The following is a 20823-nucleotide window of genomic DNA, read 5'->3' on the forward strand; positions in this document are numbered from 1 at the left end:
AACTTCAGCTCACAAACCACCGGGATGGAAAAGAGTCAAGACCCACGGTCAGGACCTCCAGCCTCAATGGTTGCCCAGCTGGCATCCAGGAGCAGCGACAAGGCCTTCCCTGACCCCAAGCCTCATAACGCAAAGAAAAGGGAAGGGGCACGCTCACCAACCTCCACCAACTGGGCTACACTGAGGAAAACAGAAACAAAAATCCCAGGGCCCCTGTTCTGCACCTTAGTACTTGCTTCCTTTCCTCTTCTGAGTAACATTTAAATCCAGACAGAGCCAGGGTCTCCCACCTGGGCCGAGCAGGAACAAGACACAGCTAGTCACGTGGACTCACAAGTTCCCGTGGAAGCATGCGGGCAAGGACGCAGCCAAGACTCGCGAGAGGCTGAGCTCTGGCTTGTTCTGCGTTGCCTCACCAATAACTCTGTAGGGCGGGGGAGGGGGTGGCGTCAGGCTTTCCATCTGTGGGAACCAGATCCTGATCACCTAACTCAGCCCCTTTCTTTCCCCGGTGTCCCGAGGGCAAAGCAACAGCCCTGACCACTGTCTAAGCGAAGATGGGGTGCAGTCCAGGTCCACGGCCTCCTATAACGGACGGGTAGCTTCCTGTTGATAGGACACCAGGCCCCTCCAGCACCCTGTCTGTATGCTACGTCTCAGGCTCTTCAGGGAACAGAAGGAATGGGTCTGTCCGCTGAAAACATCTTCTGTAAAATGACTTTGAAAGCAAACCCCTGACCCAGTGAACCGTCCGGGAAACCTGGCATGGCTGGAGGGGTCCCACCCTCACCCGATGCCCATTCTCTTGCTCCCTCACGGGCAGGAGCCAGTGGTCCGTCTTCCCGAACCCAGGTTCCTCACCTGGAAAGCGGAGGACAGCAACCCCTACCTCCCAGGACTGCGGGAGGCTCACGGATGCAGCCACGCTGGCAACAGTGAGCCCACGACTCCATGTCACCCAGGAGTCAGGGCTCCGCTCACCCTGCCAGCCGCCAAGGAAGAGCAGCAGCGTGACCACAGCCCTGACTGCTCACTCCTACCACCGACCCATGCACAAGAGCCCCCACACCTTCCCTTCACGAGTAACGCTTTTCACGGAATGAAAATGCAATAAAATCGACGCAATGCCCAAACTTAAAACTCCTCCAAGTCCCATTTTAATTGGGTTCACAAGGCGCCTCAGGAGATGGTCAGAGAGCAATCCTGACTCTCTCCAGCCACAGCCCCACCCGACCTGGCAAGGCCTCTGGGCGGCGGGAATGCTTCCTCTGGAAGGAGTTTCTGGGCCAGTGCCCGAACCCAGGCCTGAACCAAAACCAGGGCCGGGAAGCCCGCGCAGAGACCCACCTGGAGGTCCCGGCGTCGCGCTGCCCACCGTTTAGACCCCAGCAGCCTATGAGGCCCGGCTCGCCTGCACCGCCTGCTGCTGGAGCGCAGGCTGCAGAGGCAGAAAGCCCGGATGCAGACCCAAACCCTGCCAATTAGGAGGCCTCGGGGCCTCATGTGAGCAGTTTCACCACTCCCAGCCGTTTTTCCTCACCTGTGAAATGAGGCTCTCAGTAGTCTCTTCCTCTTGGCTTTACCAGATCAGATCAGTCGCTCAGTCGTGTCCGACTCTTTGCAACCCCATGAATCACAGCACGCCAGGCCTCCCTGTCCATCACCAACTCCCGGAGTTCACTCAGACTCACGTCCATCGAGTCAGTGATGCCATCCAGCCATCTCATCCTCTGTCGTCCCCTTCTCCTCTTGCCCCCAATCCCTCCCAGCATCAGAGTCTTTTCCAATGAGTCAACTCTCCGCATGAGGTGGCCAAAGTACTGGAGTTTCAGTTTTAGCATCATTCCTTCCAAAGAAATCCCAGGGCTGATCTCCTGGCTTTATGGTGAGGATTAAAGGAGAACTAAGGAGATTCCACCGGAGAAGGCAATGGCACCCCATTCCAGTACTCTTGCCTGGAAAATCCCATGGGCGGAGGAGCCTGGTAGGCTGCAGTCCATGGGGTCGCTAGGAGTTGGACACGACTAAGCAACTTCATTTTCAGTTTTCACTTTCATGCATTGGAGAAGGAAATGGCAGCCCACTCCAGTATTCCTGCCTGGAGAATCCCAGGGACAGGAGAGCCTGGTGGGCTGCCATCTCTGGGGTCGCATCGAGTCGGACACGACTGAAGTGACTTAGCAGCAGCAGCAAGGAGATTCCACATACAAAGCACACCTAGATCAGTAGATGTCAACCATGAGCTCGTAACAAAGGCAATTACCTCTGTGCCTTGTTATGGTCAAGAGGACAAAGTAGGCCAGCCACCCAGAGCCAGATGACCAAGGAGCAACAGCCCCCGCCCCTGTATTTGTCAGCTGGCCCCCTGATCCCTACCTACCGTCCCAAACCCACTGGCCACTGCCCTCTTTCCCTAAAATGATGAAGCCATCTTTGGCAAAATGATTCCTGTATGTTAATAGGCATGAAGCAAGTAAAAGAATAATTAATGTAGTAAAAAAGGTGAGGGAGGGATGATCAAAACTATCTTATGGAAGACAAAAAAAAAATCGAGAGAGATAAAAAAATTGAGATAGCTCAAAGTCGGCTGAATGCCCAGCTTGCTCTGAAGAGACATTCTTTTGTCATCTGATTTTCCAGATGTCACATGTGCCCCTGGCATCCTCAGACCTGCCAGTCAGATGGGAAATGCCTGATTTCAACCTGGATTCATGGCTGTAACGGAGAGGGTGGGAAGGAAACAGACCCAGAGACAGACCCCACTTGGCTCCTCTCTCACTGCAACCCTGAGCAAGTCAACTGCTGGGTCTGGAGGAGGAACACATCCATCCTAAGGTCTCTGGGTCCTTCCCAATCCCAGCCTCACAGGGTCTGTGGTTCACAGTCAGTACCACCCAGAGTAAATCAGAACCAGCATCTAAGCTACTGTTCCCCACCCCCCATCCCCTGTCTTTAAGATTATCAGTTAGCTTATTCAGCTGACCGACCTAAAATAGCACCAAAGCTTTCTCAGCCCCAACCAAACTAGTCCCAGCTCCACAGGGCTTTCTAGAAAAAAAAAGATTTCTTAAACACCTCTCTTTTACCATATTCTTGCTGGATATCACCACTTCCCCACATTCTAATTTAGAACCTTTGATGTTTAATTTCAGTCCCACCAGATAAAAATTCTGAAGAGAGCTTTAGATAGATTCCCTATTAATTTATATTTCAATAATTCAGAATTTGTGAATGCCCAAAAAGAGGCACACTTTTGCATTATCTTAAAAAAGAAAAAGTGCTAAGGGACTAATTACTGGTATAAAGGGGCATCATTTTAACCATTTACTCATTCAAGCTACTTTTGTACAATTTAAAAGGAGTCATTTAAACAGTGTTTCATTATACCCCATTGTTATCTATTTACTAAAGAACATTCAAGGATGTCTTCCCTTTTAAATAGTGGCCACTTCTTTAGTACACATTAGAGTAAAATAATAAAACCACAGCTCTTCCAAAGCAACGGTCTGGGAGTGGTTCTTTGCATTAATTCATATTATCCTTTTGTACTCAGGCTTAAACTAAGTAAAGGCAGTAAGTGAGTATGTTTAATGGACTGTATTTTACATATAACAAATGCTCCAAAAAGGACTTTATATATGATTAAATGATAGTTATTTTAAACTACTCTTTCTTTAATCTTCCCAGTTTTTATATGTAAGTAATTTATATCACCAAAAAGCAAAACTGTTATAGAATACAGAAGTGCCTCCGGTAGGCCAGTTTAATGCTGTGCCCTAACCCTTTAGGAGCTCTGAATCCAGGGACCATCTGCTTGCAGGACATTTATTTCTCGTTAACAAAAGCACAGCAAAAGCACAGCTCTCCGCACCCCAACAGTACCTTGTACAAGGACCCATGCTGTAGATTCCTGCTTGGATCTGCTTCCTAGAAAGTGCCTCTCACAATGAATAAGGCCGCTTCCCATTGTTGAGAGGATAAAACCCTGTAAGTCAGAAGTGCTCCCTTTTGCCACCACTGCTGCAAAGCCTAAAGGCCAGTTCGGTGCTAGGGTGTTTGCAAACGGTTGGCCTTGTGCAACCTGGGCAGATCTGCTTTTGGTTTGTATTCCTGGCTGCCCCATCTTTCATCAGCTTCCATTCTCTAAGCCACATCAGAGCTTTTGGAAGTAGAAAGGGGGACAAATCCTGTAATAAATACCATAATAATAGCAAGGTTCTACTGTGTGTGAAAATAGAATAATTAATAATCAAGGAGCACGAAATAGCAGAAATATACCAGGTGAGATATTTTTCTTCCACAACTAAAAGAAATATGAAGGAAGTATTTGCCTTAGAACTCAACTGTAGCAAGCAAACACTGCAAAACTAAAGGCTCAGTTTTTGCATTAAGGACTTGCTTATCTGTCAGCTAATGCCTAGTGGCTCAGACGGTAAAGCGTCTGTCTGCAACGCAGGAGACCAAGGTTCGATCCCTGGGTTGGGAAGATCCCCTGGAGAAGGAAATGGCAGCCCACTCCAGTATTCTTGCCTGAAAAATCCCATGGATTGTGGAGCCTGGTAGGCTACCGTCCATGGGGTTGCAAAGAGTCAGACACGACTGAGCGACTTCACTTTCATTTTCACTATCTGTAAGCTATCTGAAATGAATGTTTCCTTTGAAAGAATCCTGGTCCCCCATTTCACATCAGTCAGAATGGCTGCGATCCAAAAGTCTACAAGCAATAAATGCTGGAGAGGGTGTGGAGAAAAGGGAACCCTCTTACACTGCTGGTGGGAATGCAATTTAGTACAGCCACTATGGAGAACAGTGTGGAGATTCCTTAAAAAACTGGAAATAGAACTGCCATACGACCCAGCAATCCCACTGCTGGGCATACACACTGAGGAAGCCAGAATTGAAAGAGACATGTGTACCCCAGTGTTCATCACAGCACTGTTTATAATAGCCAGGACATGGAAGCAACCTAGATGTCCATCAGCAGATGAATGGATAAGAAAGCTATGGTACATATACCCAATGGAGTATTACTCAGCCATTAAAAAGAATACATTTGAATCAGTTCTAATGAGGTGGATGAAACTGGAGCCTATTGTACAGAGTGAAGTAAGCCAGAGGGAAAAACACCAATACAGTATACTAGCACATGTATGTGGAATTTAGAGAGATGGTAACAACAACCCTGTATGCAAGACAGCAAAAGAGACACAGATGTATAGAACAGTCTTTTGGACTCTGTTGGGGGGGGCGGGGGATGATTTGGGAGAATGGCATTGAAACATGTATGGTATCATATGGGAAACGAATCGCCAGTCCAGGTTCGATGCAGGATACAGGAAGCTTGGGGCTGGTGCACTGGGATGACCCAGAGGGATGGTATGGGGAGGGAGGTGGGAGGGGGGTTCAAGATGGGGAATACGTGTACACCCGTGGTGGATGCATGTTGATGTATGGCAAAACCAATACAATATTGTAAAGTAAGAAAATAACAATAAAAAAAAAAAAAAAAAAGAATTCTCACAAAGAAAAAAAAAAAAAAGAATCCCGGTCCCCAAGTGCATGGCACCCAAAGCAAGGGAAAGAATAAGCAGCCTTGATGCCTTTCATCTCAGTCAGTGGTTCAAAAGAGATGACGAGTCTGGTGCTCAGGGTTCCAGGACTTGCTGCTCTAACCAGATGCTCTGGGTGTCTACCAGACATCCAAGAAAGAGGCTGTACTCTCTCCAAGCCACTAAGATTTCCTTTCCCATGGCCTGAGATAAGGAACAAATGAGGTCACTCATCAAAGGCGGACTGATTTCAAGGAGCTGCGGGGGTGGGAGTGTAAATCGATAGGGGCTTAGTGGAAGCCAATGCAGCAGGAAGAATGGAATTAAAACGCACTGTTCTCCCACCCAGAGAGTTTACTTCTAAGTACCTATCCCAGAGAAATGTTTACTTGTACACATAAAGAGCACATACAAGGATGTTCAAGGCAGCATTGTTTCAAACAGCAAAACTTTAGGAACTAACCTAACTGCTCACCAGAAAGAGAATAACCAAATAAACTATGACACATACATGGAATATTTTATGGCAACTAAGGAGTTGTCAGATTTCTACACACAGATATGGAAAGATCTGTAAGACACATTAAGGGAGCAAAAATATAAGCTTTACAATGCACGCAGTCTCCTTCCACTTGTGTAAAATTTGAAAATACCCAAACTGCATAGATACCTATTTCAAAACGCACAGATGTTAAATACATACAGACGTAGTTTAAAAAAAAAAACCATTATGAAACTGATTATTGTAATTAGAAGGAGCTGGATAGGCAAAACAATAGTCATTTTTATCTGTATTGTTTTAATAGTTTAGAAGAACATATGTGTGTATTATTTATATAAATTATTTCTATAAGTTTGAATGATGATTTACTGTAAGAACACAAAATATGAAAAACAAAGAAAGCCTTTCTCTGACCCCACGTGGTAGGTTTTCCTCATGAAAGGGCAACCTGGCACAGGAAGCCCACCACAGCACCAGCTACAAGCTACAGGCCTGGACTCCTCAGTCTGATATGCTTTGCAGAGCAGGTCTCAATAAATATTTGCTGAATAATGGTGCCTCGACTTCCTGTCTTATAAACAAGAGTCCTTACACACTACAAAAGTATCTGTGAGTATGCCGTGCTAGACCTCCCCATGGATGCAAGGAAAGGAGGCAGGGTGGGCCCCTCAGAAGATGACCACAGCTGGGAAATCATGAACCTCACAGCCAGCCTGCTCTGCATCCCCAGGCCAAGCTGACCAAAGATACCCTCTCCTTCCTTCCCAGGTGGGGTCCACCTGTTAGTTGCATCTCTCCTGAGAAGGGTGCAGCTGGCCTTCCCTCCCTCAGGACAGTCCCCCAATTCCCTCCAGCCTGACTCTCACATTCAGTCATTCAAAAATTTCAACAGGTGATTTCTAAATGTACCCATCAACCAGTAGGGAGGAGGAAAAGAAATTAGCAGAAGTAACTGCTTTGTGGTTCTGGATAAGAAAGTCATTTTCCCCAGCCTGGACAGTGTCTGGGGCCCTGCTTAGTTAAAAATCTCCAAAAGAAGTCTTCATGCTACAAGGTGTGTGTCAGAAAAACAGCCATCTGTCTATCTACCCACCACACTCTGCCCCAGCCCTCATGCACACAGAGAGGACGGGTCCTCACTCAGACACTTCCTCTTCCAACCCCATCTTTAGCTTTTCTCACTGTGCCCTCCTCCCCACCTCCCAGGGCCAGTCTGCCTGCCCAGTCAAGCACATCACTGTCCACAAGAACCCCAGCTGCGAGAATCCCAATCTCACCTGAATTAAAAAGGGAAGACACCTTCTGGCACTTTCCTATTTCAAACACATGGCCAGAACAGGTCTTGGGGACATATCCTACAGGGCTGATGGCAGAGGGCCCCAGGACTGGGAGCATGACAGGAGGCTCAAGTCTATTCCAGAATGACCGGCCAACCCCCACTGCCACCCCACGGGGCAAGGACACCCACCAACAGTGCTTCCTGTGGCTCAGCATCCAAGCAAGCAGTAACATTCTGCTCAGGCACCAGCATTCCAGAGCCTCTGCAATCTCTTTAGAGACTTTCCTAGGGGAGGTGCAGGTGAGGGTCTGTTCTAGAGTACCCCCCACCCCCGTACCACCACCACCACCACAACTAGGAGTTAACAAGACTAAGTGTCTCTACTGCTGGGCAAGTACTTCCATAGCAAGTCCTTCTCATGTTTTGCAGACAGTTAGGTTAGAAAAAGAAGCTACCCATGAATCTGCTACATGGGTCTTCTGTTTCTCACACAATCATTTTTAAAATATTGAACTTGAACTGAGGTTAAAGAAGGAATGCATCTCCCAGGGAGGGACCCCAAAGACCCTCCCTGAAGTGGGCTTATAAGATGCACGTTTCAGGTGGTGTGTAAGGGGGAGCTGCTGGAGGCCAGTCAGACTGTGCCTGCGGGACAGGGGTGCTGGGGTGCAGGGTGGGATCCCGAGTCCCTCTTTTAAGCCCCCTTTCCAGCTGTATCTGATAACAGTTTCTACCCTTTGGACTTTTCAGTTAGCTCAGTTAATAAATTACAAACACACACGTAATTTCTTTTTTCCCCAACTAAGCCAATTTGTGTTTCTGCAACTGGTAATCCAACAAGTTCTGGCCAATACACCAATATATCCTCACTCCAAAATAGGCTCATTTTTTTAAATACATTTTGTTTTTTTAAGTGTCATTTGGTGTGGACCATTTTTAAAGTCTTTAGTGAATTTGTTACAATAGTCCCTCCATTTTATGTTTCGGTCTTTTTTGGCCACAAGGCATGGGGGTTCTTAAGTTTCCTGACCAGGGATCAAACCTGCGGCGTCTGCATTAAGGCAAAGTCTTAACCACTGGACTACCAGGGAAGTCTCTAAGATAGGCTCATTTTTAAAGGGTCTAAGCAGGAAAGTTCCAGTGTTTGAGGTGTGTCTATAAAACAATGAGATTCGCTTTTTAACAATCCTTAAAGGATCCTTTGGGAATTCTTCTTAAGAAACTTTAATAGAAGTAAATCTGAATCCTTTAAGACTTGGATTTGATTTCCAAAAAACTGCCTATACTCAAAATCTGTTCAATAAAAGGTCAATCTGGGTAACTTGTTTTCTGTCAACATGAGGTAAGATGACAAAAGAGATGCTATAACTTGTACAAGACATAAATGGATTCACCATTAAGATCAGGAAACCAAATCTGGATTAAATGTTACTACACAAGTCCATCCAGTCTGGTCATTTTGCTGCCCTCCCTCCACCAACCTTCAAACGAAATGTCTCACAAACACACATACACACACAAGTGCAACCACTCACACGTGGTTCACACACAATGCTGAGCACAGAAGCCGGCTTATGACGCAGGGATTCAAAAAGTATTAAGCACGTGTCTTACTTCTCTCCTGCTTCAAATACAAAGAGCTAAATTTGCCAAGAAATATACAACCCTGAAATTTAAGGCAAACTCTGACAGGTATTTCCTGAGATTGTCATTAATACTGGACAATGAAAGTCAGCCTCTCAGGCAAACATTAATCATTAGCCAATTGTTGAAAATTAACTACTAATCTATAAAGGACATGCCATGGAGCCCTGCAAGTCTTTCATTTACGGACCTACTCATTTCACATGCATTTCCTCATGTGCCTACTGTGCCCCTATGCAGAGTGAAGCTCACAACACCACAGAGATCAACCAGACTCCAGCCTCAGCATGTGCTACATTCGTCCAAAGTCAGTTAGCTCATCATCCAACGAGCCAGGCTGTCAGAGCCCAGAGACCATATACAGAACTGCACTCCACACACCAAGCAACATCCCACAGTAGTTATAGAAAAAGGTGAAATGGGGTGAATGTCTGCAAAGAGGAAAGCAAGTACTATTTACACAGGCTGGTGGGGTAGACGGTGGGGACAAGGACCAGAGAAGGCTGCAGTGAGGGCAACAAGGGAGCAATCCTTAAAAAAAACAAACAAAAAAAAAAAAACAGAATCTAAAGGCACGCAGAAATACACACAGTTCAAACAGAAAGACACAGAGACGAGGTACGGAACTAAAAGCCACCTTCTAGGCAGAGCCCAGGGAGCCAAGTGATGACACTGTGTTTCAGGTATTTCAGTTCAATTCACACCATTCACTATGTGAGATGCTAAACCCTGGAGCATGCAGAGCCAATGAACTTGCTTTTTAAACCCAGGAAACACAGTGTGGGGATCTCAGCCATGGAGGACAGAATGCAATCAAAGTAGGCTCTCCCCCAGCCCTCCCGGCCCTCGTAAAGCATCTGATCTCACTGACAAGAACCCCCAGGCGGCACTGCTTCCCAGGGAGGCTCCCAGCACCCTGCTACTACTGGCCCTGGAGCCGGAGCACAAAACCTACAGGAATGCTCAGTAGGGAAACCCAGGTCCAACGGCACCATCAGCCACTGGGACATAAGAAGCAGGGTCAGAAGACCCTCAGCTCTTCAGGAGTAAACACTTGGAACTTGCCACCCACCCCCAACCAAGGATTTCGGAGGCGTCCACGGAGAGGCCTGCCACCTGAGGAAATCCTGAGTTCAGAGGAAAGACTGAAGGGTGAGGAGCTTCTCCTGAGAGTGGTCATTCAGTGGTCCTCAACAACCCACGTTTATGAACATCATGTACACACCACCGGGCTCCGTGCTGGTGGGGTTCCAAAAGGATTCACTGTGAATTGTATTCTGAAGAGGCTTGATAAGATAAAGATAAGAGGTGCACATAAATAACTAAAATATAGACTGTTTCATATGTGAAGTGCCAGGAGAGCAGTTCAGATAACAGCGTTACTTCTAATCAGGTTCAGAAAAGGCTTCACAGAAGAGACGTCCTTTTGAAATTCTTCCTAAGGACAGTGATGACGATGAAGGGGTGGGAGGAGGGAAGAGGTATTTCAGATGGAGAAAAGGCCAGGAGGTGGACCAGAGTAGGGAGGGGTGTTTAGGAAAGGCTGGTGGGTGAATAGAATGGGGTGGGGTGGGGGGCATGAAGGAGAGGCACAGAGAGTCAACCAGAAAAGATCAGGAAGACCAAGGAGGACTTGGACTTCCTTCGGAGAGCAGGTGGCTCCTGAAGCCTCAGGGTCACGCCACCCGACCACAAAGTGAATGGAGAGGAAGGGGAAGACGCGGGGGGCTTTTACCTGGTAAAAGGACAGGGTGGCGGAGGCCATGCCCCCCCACCCGACTCCATGGCTGCAGACATTGAGGAAGCTGGGTGCCCCCTCTTTGGAAGGTTCTAATTTGAGGCTGTTTAGCACTATAGAGCCTGGGGGTGGGGGTGGAAGTTCCAGGTACAGGATGCCCAGACTGAGGCTTCAGTCAGTTGCTTATGAGAAACTGAAGTTTGGAAAGCCAAATAAAGCATTTTCCACCACAGTGAAGTACAGGAATTGTGATCGTCCCCACTCTGACACTCCATAAAGAAGTGTTCTCCACAGCCCCTGCCCCGTGCTAACAAGAAAATTAAATGAATGATATATGCTTTCAATAAGTGGAACTGAAGAACCCCTGCGACTGACTGATCTAGGAGGGAGATGGCTGTGGGAACTGAGTTGCACCGTTTCCATGGCTGCAGCCTCCATGGGTCCCTGCAAGTCCACAAAGGAAAGCTGCACAGAAACTTAAGACTGTTTATATATATATATATTTTTTTTTTAATAAAAACTACCCCTGGGAAAACTTGCTGCCCCCAAGGTAATCTCAAATGCCCAAAGCTGGCTCAGTGACGTGCAATCCAGGCCAAACCCACACTGGACCAAGGGTAATGGCCACATTTCTTAGGCAACGAAAGTAATAATTTCACGACAAACTACCTGCAACAGGCAGAAACATCTTCCACAAAACTGGCCCTGAAATGTACTCTGTGTGCTCAACATCCACATTCCCAACAGAGCCTGCAGGCAAAGGAAACCACCAGCTCCCTGACACGTACAGCTTTGCAATCCATATGGGTCTCTGCCCTTTGTTTTGCCATTCACATTCATTGAAAGGTATTTACTACAGATGAAAAATAAGCTTCGTTCAGCTGCCTCTAAACCAATCCCAAAAATAGAGCAATCACTTTGGTACAAATGGGGTCAAATGTATTAAAAAAAAAAAAAAAAAAAAAAAAAAACTTGCTCCCTGGAAGGAAGACTGACATGGCATGGGACCTTGATGAGAGTCAGGGGGAAATCCACAGAGTTTTCCCTTCCCACAGTGGGACAAGAGATATTTAAAGAGTTAGGCAGAGATTAAACTCATCCGGCCATGTGACCAGCCAAGTAAACGAAGACACAAACTAGAATGCTCTAAGCCTTAGACTATTAAGAGGTCAAAGAAATAAATGTTGGTTTTTTAAAAAGGCTTGCCAAACTAACACCCTGCCCTCTCCCACCCACAAAGACCACTGTTTAAGAACTGTCAAGAAAAGATCCACTGGGGAGGGACTGCAGGGGTTAGGAAGAGAGATTTATTCATTTCCTATAGTTTATTTATTTCCTATATTTATTCCCTCAGTTATTAGCTGAGAAATCCAAATGGTCTGTCACTTCTTATATTAGTGCCCTAAATTTCCCTGGGGGAAAAAAAATCGGAATATCAATTGACTTATACATGCAGCTACATTAATTATTCCATTGATCTGAATTAATCTGCCTTTCTGAAAGGTATTTATTTTCTAAGTTTGTTTAATCATGTTCTCTTGAGCTACAAAAAGCAACAAACTGGGTCACCATCCACGTTGTTAAATTTGGTAACAAGGCTGACACCATCTGTGGCCTAGACTGATGATCTAGCCCCACTGATGGGGGCTTTTCACTACTTCTGCTTCTCCTTTGAAATGACTGTCTAAAGGCACATGTCTACAACCAAATCAGAAGCTATTTAAAATAGCCAGAGTCACACAAATCATCTCTAACACAGTATAAATATATACTAACAGTCAGTCTTTATCTGTATATCCAACTCCCATTTCCAGTTGTTCTTGCAGTAGCAGTGTCCATAATTTTTTAAAATTCTCTACACAGCAGACTACAAAAGCCCAAAGGTGAAGAGACATCACACTACATATAAAATATGCTGCGCATTAGAGATGCAACATGAAATCCCGTACATAAACCATGAAGTCTAAAGTCATAAGAGCATACTGCCACCATCTCCAGACCCTGGGAGAGCTCTCCCCACCTAGTTCTACCTTTACCACACGCAGCTAAGAACATTCAGACCTATTAAAATACAGCTTCAACAGAAGAAACCAAAAACAAATGGAACCAGCTGAAAGAGGGAAAAGCAAAGCAGAAGAGAGAAATGCTGTTATCCGGGACCAGGCCCTCATTCACCTCATTTCTGCATGGGCTCCAGTCATGAAGGACTGATCCTTGCAAAGAAGATGCCACAGCACCAGAAAAATTCTAAATTCTGAATCATCAAGGCAAGATTACAGGATGTCAGAGGTAAAAACAACCCTGGCGATCTTCTCGTCCAGTCCCCTGAATTGACAGATGGGGCAACAGCAATGCAGAAAGGATCTGGGAAACGCCCCAAAATACAGCCAGTTAACAGCCCAGTGGGACAATTCCTAGTCCCATTCCAGTGCTTCTCAGTGCTTTTTTTTTTTTTTTAACTATATCAACCTTTCCCAAAGGAAGTTCCATGAAACACTGTGATGCACGCTGCCAAAAAAATGTTTAAAGAATCCATGACCAATTACTTTTAGGGACTAAGCTGAGTTAAACAAAATGAAACTGGTTTTTTAACTACAGACTTTCCTGCAGCTTTTACTGAGTTAATGTGCACAATAAATCTTTAAGAGAGCAATAAAATATATGGAAGTATCCCAATTTATTTCACTATAGAATCATTTTATCCTGGAGCATGTCATAGGACTAACAGGAGGAACTTAGACATTCTATTATATTATTCTCAGAATTATGTTCTATGATGATTAGTTTTGTCGTGTTCTACTTCTTCAACAATAGCTGATGTACAAAATCTACATGATAACTCTCTACTTACCAGAAAAATCGACCAAAGTACCCCAAACTCCCAAATAACACTAGATAAAGAAAAAAAAAAGCTAACATTACGAGGAAGAGAATGGCAGAACCAAAAAAAAGGCTACATGGAGAGAAAAGTTATTTTTAAATCTGCTACAAACCTCTTCCATGAAAAGTTTCACATCTATTTATACAAAATTCATGACTTTAAACACTTCATTCATTCAGTATAAATTTGAGAATACTACTCAAAAGAGAAAAAAAAAAAAACCCACTGCTGCAAAACTCTGTGAAACATCACATGCATCATTGTAAATTTCAACCACTCAGAAAGCCAGCTGCCAACTTCAGTACTGAGGTCAATGACAAGCACACATCAAGACAAGCAGCAATTCTAAGGACACTTACCAAGTTATGATTTGTTGAATTAGAATCATCTTCAGGGAATGGGATGTAAATAGCTAAGGCCACACAATTGGCAAAAATAGCCAATAATATAAATATGTCAAATGGTCTGAAAGTTTTTGTTAAGGTCTATATGCGTCATGCTAACATACACCATCTCTCTCATCACACTCTCAATCACACCATCTTGAACTGCTTTTTAAATGACAATCTTACACACAAATCCTTATTCAAATGACTGCTGTGACGACGAGGTTTCCAGCAGCAGTAATCATCAGTGGTCAACTCACAGCAGATCTTCCTATCAAATGACCTCTCCATGAGTCTGTTTCTTCTGTGGCAAGGATTACGTTACACACATCCTTCTGTTGGACATTCTATATGAAAACCTAAAAGTCCATCCAATTAGGGCACTGTGTGAACCAGGTTTCTGCTTCGTGTCGTTTTCACAGCAACAAGGGCCTTAGAAAGCTAAATTCCTGGCTGTTGTAGACACAAAGAAAAATCATCATGAGATAAATCTCTTTCACAAATCCCTGCCACCATGTGCTAGAGCCATTTTCTTGGTGGCTCTTCTTGGCCAGGTCCGCCTGGATCTCCTGTCTGGACTAGAACAGGACAAGTCACCGAGGACCTTTTCCAAACCACCTGCGACTGTCTCATAGCTATTCCAATCCTGTAACAAGCGAGTCAGGCTTTATCTCCCTCCTCTGCTTTCCTTACTAATCAGCAGTTACCACTGTTTCAGATTAGAGCTGGACTGTAGCTCTGTTTATAATGTGTTGTTATTGTGTTCAATTCATAAACAAATCAAATACAAGGCCATAAGAAATCAGCACCAGACACTTTCAGAGTTCGATTTAACATTTCTAAATCTCAGGGGTCTGTCTGGAAGAATCACTCTGTGAGCAGCCTCAACAGATACTTGCTTAAACATTCTGGTGTTATTAAGAGACACTGTCAAAACTGGCAATACAAAATTTGACATCTGCCAAAAATGACTGTTTTTCCTCTCTTGGTTTTCAGCCTTTCCAAATGCAAGGTTTCACAAGCACCAATCTAATCCCTAACTCCAGGCTTGGTTGTACAGCACTGTTTCTCCCAAACGCTCACCCACTAAAGGCAAAGCCACAGTTTCACTAAACACCTCCAAGTCCTAAAGCTGGGAGGATGTGCACAGATCTGCATTTAACTAGACTTCCTTCAGGAAAATCCAAAGATGCTGAAGGAAAAAAAGACCCTTCATGTCTCTGTTCCATTGCATTTCATGAAACCTCAACTTTCTGAAGGACTTTAACACTCACTGAAACATGGATGTGAATGATGTTATTCCCTTACTAATATGATGGGCTTATTTTTCAAGACACTTTTCCTTCCCTCATAGTTATTCTTTTAACTCACCTAGTATTACAAAATATCTTATGTAGGGATCCAACTTTAAGGCAATCTACTTTAAAAAGACTTGAGAAACTCCTTTTCATCTTTCCTTTTGGCAATTCCTTCTAAAACTTAAAAAGTCAATTGCCCCAAAGCCATCCTATATGGAAACACACTCACTGCCTCTCCCATCTCCCACATCACCATTCTGCCTTTTAAATTTCCCGATACCTAAATGATAAACCAGCAAATCAGAGAAGTACTGATGCTATTTAGGAAAACCAAACAAAAGACTACTTTTTTCATCACGGTGAAAAAAAGTTTCAGATTGCAGGTAATGCTGGATCCTCTCCTTCTGCCACAAGATTCTGACAAGCCAAGCAGAACAGTGTCAGAGAAATAGATGGGGCTGATCCTAAATCTCCCTTCCTTGTTCCCCCAAGTGCAGGACATACTGCCTTGCCTGCATGTATAAACAAACAGCAGGTTCAAAAAACTCATTCACCCAGTGCTGACAGAGCCTGGCACAGCTGACTTTAGAAGGCTGTCTATGCCCTGCTCCCAGAACTTAAAGGAAACTGTCAACTGAAAACAACACATCACATATCGTTTCAGAATCTATTCTGTAAACGCTTCCTGTCTGCAGGGCAGCTTCTCCCTGTGCTGGCAGCCACAGCCCCTAATTCCTGCACATACGTGTCTGGTGGTGCGGGAAAGGGAGTCAGCAGCACCATCCAGGAGTTCACTCCGTTCACATAAATTACTATATACAAATTACGGAGCACAAAGAGAAACAGCACCAGGCCTCCCACCTCACTCCGCATGAAATTAATGACCCCACTGAGAGGTCTCTGCTTACTCAGAGTAACGTCAAGCCAACCTGAGGGGGAGGAGACCTTTGTGACTAAGTACGATCTGACTAAGTGCTCCTACCATGTCGATGAGAGACCACCCCTCCTCTGAGGGACACCCCCTCCCTGTGGATCCCGCTCCCTCCTGGGCCAACACCAGTGTTCAGTCCTCAGACTCAAAAAGAACCTATAGAGAAAAACACATCCACACAACCCCAGCCATGTGAGAGACACCGCAACACCCGCTGGAGAAGAGACATCTGTTCTGGAAAGGAAACGCACATGAAAACCCCTCAAATCCTACCCTGGGCTACTCTCTCTACAACCTTTCTAGACAGTTACCTCATTTTAACTCTCTGTGAGCACAGAAAATAGCCAGCTGAGACAGAGGGCTGCCTCGCTAGGCACTCAAATGATAAGGGGGTTCCAGCTCCACTCGCCAGCCAGCTGGTAACCAGTATCCTCTCTTTAGAGCATGGCCTCTTGACCCGGGCTCGGTGGGAAAGCCCTACATCCATACTCCTTCCCAAGCCTAGGAACTGCTCAAGGGCCCGGGTCGACCCCAAATATAATTCTGGGAAAAGGAAATGCTGTGCTTTACCCAAACCAATGAATCATCTGACTAATTAGAAAGCTATTTGCTCAGAAAGAAGACCTCAGTCAACCTTTTCTGATGGGTGGCAGGAACTGGAGCCTGGCCTCCAGGTTAAGGGAGGGGGTGAGCAGGCAATGCACCCCAGTTTTCCAAGATCTGAGCCCTAATAACCTGCCTGGGGCATTTGGAGTTCAGGTTTAAAAATACAAAGGAGAAACCCAGAAATGCAACTCCAGTCCAAGGATACAGAATTTTTTTTTTTATAAAGGCAACAACTGCAAATTCCTCCACGGAGAGGCCTGGGCGCTAACTCACGCAGGCTTTGGAAGAAGAGACACACACAAAACTCTCCCTCCACAGGCTCCCTCATGCTCACATTTCAAATGCTGTTTTGGAACTTGTCAAAAGGAAATTCCAGGAAATCATAGCATTGATGACCAAATCGCTCCCTCCCTGTGAAGCAAATGTTCATATTTGTAGCTACCTGAACAATCAGACTCACCAAATGGCAGACCTACAAGCAACCTTAGCATTAATTGGAGTATCCAAAGCAAATTTCAAACATCAGAATGAGAAGAATTCCACTAAAGGTCAAAAATGTATTTATTCCTAGTAGAGTTTTATTTTTTAAGGAGCATACCTTATTTGCAATAGGTTCAATTCATACCTCTGCCAAAAAGCAAGAGTGCATTTAAATTAGCCATCTAGTGTCAGATGACCAAAGGTTAAGTTTCAGGTTGTCATTCCCTGCCCCCTCCCCGACCACCACTACACACACACACACACACACACATACACATACACACACACAATAGCCTAAATTTACCCAGAAAGATACCCTTCTGTACCCAAAGGAGATAGGAAATTATATACCATGAAACCCTGTACACACGGCTTCTGTTGCTCACATTCCAAAGTGCTATCACTTTGTTAAGTGCCATTCCAGACAACAAATCCTTTTAAAGAACAGATGGTAAAAGAGAAAATGAGAAACACTTCCCCCAGAAAAGGATACTTCCATTCCACTATACTAATGCAGGCTCTTCGGATGGGGTTATTGAGAGACAAACAGAAAAGGGCACGGGCAGGTCGGCTGTTGGACGAGTTACCCTGTTTTTTGCTCTTGGCGTATTGCTGACGTTTTCTTTGGGAGAGAGATCCGACAGGTGGGGGTGCGGAGGTGCTCATAGTTTGGGCAGCCTTGGCCTGTCTAGCAGCGTCGATTGCAGCTTGCCAAGACAGGACGGTTTGCTTGGAGCTATTCGGCTGAGAAGTTGGTCCTTCACCAGAAAGAGGGAGCCTGGTGCCTCTTGCATAGTTTGCCTCTGGGAAGAAGGAAAAAAAAAAGAAAAATTAAAAAAAAAAATGACACAATGAGAATCCAATGTCAGAAGAAAGCTGAAGTGGTTCCCCATCAAGAAGAGCAGGGAAATCATCCCCATGTTTGCACTGGAAACCTCATATTCTATTTTTCAGAAGCAGGGTTAGGTCAGCCAGAGCAGCAAGAAAGTCCCTGAGCTCTGCCCAAAGTGTCAATAACACACGACTGCTGCATTTCGCCCAATGGCTTAGTACCTCTCTACATCCATATCTTCACAAGAAGTCTTTCAGTGCCTTCCTTCAGACAAACTGAGGTCATTTCCACTTATACTCCACATCTTTTCTGACTTTCAAAACCCGTGTATCTCTAGTGAGTTAACAGATACATACCACAGCTTTCCTCCAAAATAACTACCATCACCAAAAAAAAAAAAAAAAAAGGCAGTGGCAATAATTCAATAGTCTTAATCATTTTCAGGGTGTTACTCCAACATCTTTCCACAGCCACAAATGCATTTTTTTCAGCATGGGAAAAAAAAATAAAAACTGGCACCACTGGCACCAGGGCAATACCAAGAGCCCCATAACAAATACCTAGATTATGCACTGACACTTCCTGCAAATGAAAATTCATGATGCTTGGGACTCATTTCCTCCACAGGCTTCCGAAAACAGAAAACATCTTTAGGGCTTTTTTGCATTTTAAATTGCAGCCGCAGCAGCCAAACCAGCAACCAGAGAAACAGACAAGGCAGGCAGCCTGCATCCTTACACCTAGGAGAGACAGGCTGAGTTATGTCAGGGGCCCTCAAGGCCTAAACAGGAACCATCTCAGCATAGCCTGGGACCCAAGTACACACAGGAGAGAACCCCAAGGAGGCTTCATGTGCAAAGCCCTCTCCAGCCTGGGGTCAGGCCAGGACCCAGGCAGGTCTCCCAGGAACCTGCCTGCCTTGGGTCACAACCTCCTTACTGAGACACAAGTCAAAACGAGAGGGATGGGCATTTGTGAAACCAATTCTTGCTAAGTAAAGAGCACAAGGGAGAGTCAGAGCCGAGCACAGGTCTGCCTGGTTAGCAGCCTGAGAGGGGTCCACAGGAGTGGGCAGCAGAGGTCTGAACCAGGGGAGGAGTCGTCCCAAGTCTTACCTTGGGGAGCGCTCATTGGGAAAGACGTGAGCCCACAGAGAGCTGTGGGGACTCCAGCGACCTCTAAGGAGGAGTGAAGAGGGCTGGCCAGGAGCTGCACCCCCTTCCTTCGATCCAGCCCGGCCGGCCGGCAGCGTGGTAACTGCACGTGGTGCCCGGGCCGGGCTAGGGAGGGGAGCCCCACAGCGGCTGTGACTCCCCGGGCATTGCTAGGTTACCGACTTGTGCGCTGGGAGCGGGAATACACTTTCCATCCGACCCTCTGGCTAGCGATTCCGAGACCCAGCCTCCCTCTCAAGGGTAGCAAAGTGCTTCACCCACCGACGAGAAGGGTGAAACCTGGCAACCCTGAAATTTTCCAGATGCCACCAGAGACCTTCTTCCTAATATACCAGGGGGCGGGAAAGGAGGCGAAGAGGCTAGAAAGGGGGCTCGGGCTGAAGACTCACAGCCACCCTCTTCCCATCGCTCGCGAGCGTTGGAGGAAAGTTGAGCCCGAGGACACTGACCCCGAATCACCTAGGCTCACCGCCCCTCCGGCGGCGCCGGCGACACCGTACTCCACGGACCCCACGGCCACCCCCACCCCACAAATGCAGAATTAACTCTGACATTCAAGGCCTGAAGGGGAGAATGGAGTGGTTGTCACGCATCTCCCCTTTCTATGTAGATGACACCGAGCCAGAAGCATCCTCTCCAACCCCCTCAACCCACCAGCGCATCAGAGACGGGAGGGGGGGGAGAAGGAAGAGGGGGTGGAAAGAGGAGGACCATGACAAGGATGAGATTTGGCAGCGGGTGCCCAGGCTCTGGCTGCTCACCGTTCGCGTGGTCCGCTTGCTGCTGCCGTTGATGCTGCATTTTTTTCATCATCATCATCATCATCATCCACGAACATTTATTGAGCGCCTACTGTGTGCAGGGCACTGTGCTAGGCGTTGGGGCGGGGGAGGAACGGGTAAAGGGGGTGACCGATAGGTAAGAGCCGCGGTCCCTGCCCTTAGTCAAGCTTCAGCAGGGGGTGGGGAGGGACGGGGACAGATAACAGAAAATAAGAATAATTTATAAAAAACCGCTGGCCACCCACGCTCCCTCTTTTTCAAAATCGGAGCAAAATAAACTTTTTCTAAAAAATAAGATCAGATGTATATATTATCCTGATAATATATACATGCAATTTTTTTTGCTGCAAAGGAGAATTGGCTTGGTCCCCGCCTCTAGCGGAGGGACGCCGCGGGGATGCCGGCCCGGCCGCCGGGGCCGCTCGGCGCGCCCCCCATGCCCGCCCGCTCGCCCGCCGCGGTGCCCGGTGCCCGGTGCCCGCCGCCGCCGCCCGCGCCGCCGCTGGCTCGGGACCGCGGGCAGCCGGAGCTCACATCCGGGGACGGAGGCGCTCGCTCGCTCACTCCGCGCCCGCCGCGCCGCGCCGCACGCCGGCTTCGCCCTGGCGACGCTGCGCGCCCGCCGCCGCGTCCCCCTCCCTCCCCCCGCCCGCCCCGGGCCTCCCACAGGCTGCGCTGCTCCCCGGCTATCAGAGGCCGACCCGCGGCTCGCCCCGCACGGCCCGCGCGGTGCGGGTGGC

At 46.7% G+C, this 20823-nt stretch overlaps 1 protein-coding gene across 3 annotated transcripts in view; it reads right to left on the reverse strand.

Moving 5' to 3' along the window:
* Positions 1 to 20519, reverse strand: part of CACNA1D (calcium voltage-gated channel subunit alpha1 D) — a 345516-nt gene extending 324997 nt beyond the window's left edge. The window contains exons 1-3 of one of the 3 annotated variants that reach the window (XM_044933775.2): positions 20063 to 20519; positions 17788 to 18097; positions 13953 to 14058 (exon numbers count right to left, since the gene is read on the reverse strand). In XM_044933775.2, the coding sequence (XP_044789710.2) occupies positions 13953 to 14058; positions 17788 to 18097; positions 20063 to 20129 (483 nt within the window). In that variant the 5' untranslated portion in view covers positions 20130 to 20519. The remainder of the gene's footprint in view (positions 1 to 13952; positions 14059 to 17787; positions 18098 to 20062) is intronic. The other 2 variants (XM_006053080.4, XM_006053081.4) reach the window with 2 other exon arrangements.
* Between the last annotated feature and the right edge of the window lie 304 nt (positions 20520 to 20823).

This window comes from Bubalus bubalis, chromosome 21 (assembly GCF_019923935.1).
Source record: "Bubalus bubalis isolate 160015118507 breed Murrah chromosome 21, NDDB_SH_1, whole genome shotgun sequence".
Lineage (NCBI taxonomy): Eukaryota > Metazoa > Chordata > Mammalia > Artiodactyla > Bovidae > Bubalus > Bubalus bubalis.